General features: G+C 37.9%; 1 protein-coding gene across 2 annotated transcripts in view; it reads right to left on the bottom strand.

The window, feature by feature from the left end:
- Window positions 1-331: 331 nt before the first annotated feature.
- Window positions 332-4,191, bottom strand: part of LOC106873034 (uncharacterized) — a 64,162-nt gene continuing 60,302 nt past the window's right edge. For both annotated transcript variants that reach the window (XM_052972734.1, XM_014920241.2), the window contains exon 3: window positions 332-1,202. In XM_052972734.1, the coding sequence (XP_052828694.1) occupies window positions 1,120-1,202 (83 nt within the window). In that variant the 3' untranslated portion in view covers window positions 332-1,119. The remainder of the gene's footprint in view (window positions 1,203-4,191) is intronic.

Below are 4,191 nucleotides of genomic sequence, written 5' to 3'. Positions count from 1 at the left end.
GCACACACGCACACACGCACACAGAGTAATCCCTCGATTATCGCGGGTGCTACGTTCCAAAACCCCCGCGATAGGTGAAAATCTACGAAGTAGAAACAATACGATACTGTATATTTATTATTATCATTTTTATAATTTGTATATATTTATTTTATTATAAATGGAAAACAGCACCGCAAAGGAATCGACGTAAGCTTAAATAATAAACTGCGATAGGTGAACCGCGATATGGCGAGGGATTACTGTAAGGATAACATCCGAGGATCCAAGTGGTGGAAGTTAGTAAGCTTCATGCAGTCCATGACAGGTATAAAAAACAAAAAGTGGACAGTGTATGTTCAGGAACAATAAAATTTTATTGGTGTCGAAGGTTACACACTTTTTCCTATATCGAAGTTATGACGAAACTCAATACGCTGAATGCTTCTGTATATTTCAGGGTTAGCAACTAGAGTTGCTATGAATACAAATAAAAATCCAGACCGAGGGAGTGGAACAGGTAAAATCCAGGCTACATATGTTTCCTGCTAGCAGATCTTCTCATTTAATAATTACTCATCAACAGGTACTCAACTAGCTACTCATCGAGCCGTGGATATCTTAATTATATGAAGGTTATGTTGTCGTTCTTGCTTGAGTGCACCAATATACTCGTTTACTGTAGACATGGTTCAGTCGCTCCAGCTTAATATTTATAATAATCTTTCTTTTCTCTTAAAGTCAGCAACTATCTACCCACCTACTCACCCACTCTTTCTTTCGCCTCTCTTTTCTTGATCCTCAACAATCTTAATATGATTCCCACTCCCAAATATTTGACCTCTTCTTTTCCTTTTTCTTACTTATTGACCATTTATTTCTTCAGTTATCTTTTTATTCTATTCTTCCGGCTTCGCCACTCATTTCAAATTACATCTACGGCGTGTTAACTTGGGATTCCTAAACGACAATGTAACTTTCATATAATTGAGTACCTCTCGTTGAGTAATAATTACATCAGAGGATCTGCTAGCTAGGAAACATATGTAACCTGGATTTTACCTATTCCAGTCCCTCAATTTGTTTATATATATATATATATATATATATATATATATATATATATGTGCGTGTGTGTACCTATAACCATGTCGTGATTATCAACGATCCTAGAATAATGGCTGCTAAACATGGCATGTTCTTCTTACTGTGATTTTTGCAACCTGTGGAATCAAACAAAAATGTAAAACAATGAAAGATAAGATAAATTATTGATTTGCAAATCAATGATAGAGCGATTAGCTTAAGCAATTTATATATATATAGTTAATCTAGATCAATGGTTTTTAACCTTATTGGAAGTACTGAACCCTGCAAGCTTCATCAGTGCATTCACCAAACCCTTCGTAACTGGAAAAATATAATATGATTTCTTCAAAACATAGATATGTATTTTATTAATGCGCAAAATTAACCATGCATCAGTTGCACACAAATTCACTGTGTTCAAAGAACAAACCCACATAACATGAATTCCCCACAAAAACATAACTCAATGAATAAATGTGACTTTTGCTTTTGCCTTTCAGACACTAGTTCAGAAACGCGCGGCTTCATCTTGGCAAGTACCACTCTCATCATTTTAGTAACAAAGTCTGTTCCTTTTCTTAGTTTTCACGGTGTGAGTATTTCAAGGGCTTTTTTTTTTAGCGATAAGAGGGTATGTTACGATTTGATGACACCAAAAAGTTGAGAGCGTTGTTGTTCTGAAGAGTTGCTGTTGAAGCTGGCTCTGCTGAAGTTCAATGATTTCGTGGAGTTTATTAATCGTTGACATCTGCTGTCGCAACACTAGGCGTGAACAGCTGTCTCAACCATGCTGGATATGACTCTCCGGTGGGGAAGTATCCGTCGAGAGACTTTTCGGGCTCATCTAAGTGTATGGCAATTACTTGCTTCAGCTTCCCAGGTACAGAAATGTTTCCAATTTCAGACAGGTCTTCGTTCTTTCACAGTCGTCCAGCAGGGGCTAGTTTGAGAAGTTATCATTTAAACACCTTCAAGTCTTTTTTAAACGTCTTCAGGTTTTCTTCCGCTTCGATGATGTTAACTCCACCGCCTTGCTTCTGTTGACTGAGATGATTGAGAGCGTCGAAAATAACAGCCATGTACACCAAAATGAGAACTTTCGACAATGCTGATACCCTCGCAAAAACAGGGCTAATTCCACACGCATGGCAAAAACACGATTCAGCACCTTTCCCCGGAATAACCACCGAACGTTAGATGGGTACAGAAGCATCTCGAATTCAGAGCCCATTTCATTACATAACTCTTTGAAGATGCGGTGCTTCATAACACTATTTCGCACGTAGTTCACACATTCAACTACTATTTTTAATACTTCTACCAGTTTTGGAGGCAAGGTTTTTTTGTTACCAACGCATGCCTGTGTAGAACACTGCGCGTAATAATGATGTGTGGAGCATCGGATTTCACCAGCGCTCCAAAACCAGAGTGTGGTCCCAGCATGGCTGGAACTCCATCCGAACAAACTTCAGAAACCATATTCTACGAATGCCCGTTGTCTCTGAAGAAGATATCCACGATTTTCTTTACATCGGCTGCCTTGGTTGTTGTGAGAGGCTTACAAAATAAAAGTATCTTCCTTTATCACGCCGTCTTTCACATAGCGCACGAATACAACAAGCTGATTGAGATTGGAAATGTCGGCGATCTCGTCGAGTTGGGGACTGAATTTTGCTGGGCTTGAAATCAGATCTGCAACTACTTGAGTCGAGATATCATCGGTCATGTCGTATATTCTGCTGCTGATAGTGTCAGTTGAAAGATTGAATTTGGGCAAACTTATCTTCAGCAGCTTTTCCCGCATGATATTCGCCATCTTCAACGCAGCTGGTTTTACGAGTGCTTCACCAACGGTATGTAGTTTGCCCTGCAACTTCGTACAATGCTGTGAGGATCGGTTTGTCGATGGGTACAAAGCCGAAAACAGGCAGAGAGCCTTTTCATCGAATCTGGTTCTCTTCACCTTGAATTCAGCGAGCGTTGTGTTCTTGTATTTCCCATCTGCATGGAGTTTTAGGAAGTGTTCCCTTAGTTTTGTCGGTGCTAGGCTAGAATGGTTCATCTTGGCATTGCAAATTATGCATTGAGGACGCTGACTCACATTACGTTCCTTTATACATATTGTACGTATTCGTCCAACCACTTTCTTTTTTTATTTTTTGATCGACGTAGTTAGTACGAAGGGTTTGAAAGATATCAAAGCCAAGATATCAATACCAAGAGATGAGGCGTGATCAGCTGCAATGATGGCCAAGCGGAGCATGACGTCACGAATAATACGAGTGGGCTGAACGAAACAGACACACACACATAAACCTGGGCCGATTTTTTGCTTTGTTCAAAACACTTTTAAGAATTTTTTTATTTATCTATAAATTAATATTTTAAAATTAAATTTTATATTGTTATCGTAATTTATCTTTTAATAAACTAATTTATCAAGGAAATTTATTTTGTGTTACAAATTTTTACTAAGCAACGAAATATTTGTAATCTAACACGGAGAAGAAAAATTGTGTTGCCAAATTGTCGGCAGCCGATATTTTGACGGCTGAAAACAATGGCCCACCAATGCTAATGTGAACCGGGCTATACTGTGTCTTGACCTCCGCCGAACCTCTGAGACTGACTCAACGAACCCATAGGGTTCGATCGATCTCAGGTTAAGAACCATTGATCTAGCTTGTATTTCTTTATGTTTTTAATTTCAGTTTGTAATTAGTTAGGACCAATTGTTATACATAACACATATAATTAATTTGACAATAGTAAATGACTACTTTTTTCTGTGTTCATTTGACTTTCATCAGTTAAGGCCAATAAAAGAATTACCAGCCATATTCGATCAACGGATTAAACCTTTTATCTTAAAAAATGTAATTTTATTTTTTATTCGTACAGGCGGATAGCGCTAATAATTCGATTACATTAAACCTATTGGTATTGTCCACACTTGGATAATTTTTAAGAGAGAGACAATGACGACGACGACGACGACGACGACGAATCATCATCATCATCATCATCATCATCATCATCATCATCATCATCATCATCATCATCATCATCAACATCATCATCATCAACATCATCGTTTCTGTAGTTGGTTGATAATTTATTTAA

The sequence above is a fragment of the Octopus bimaculoides genome, chromosome 14 (assembly GCF_001194135.2).
Source record: "Octopus bimaculoides isolate UCB-OBI-ISO-001 chromosome 14, ASM119413v2, whole genome shotgun sequence".
NCBI lineage: Eukaryota > Metazoa > Mollusca > Cephalopoda > Octopoda > Octopodidae > Octopus > Octopus bimaculoides.
The sequence above is the reverse complement of the archived record's forward strand: the minus strand, read 5'-3'. Positions and strand labels throughout refer to the sequence as shown.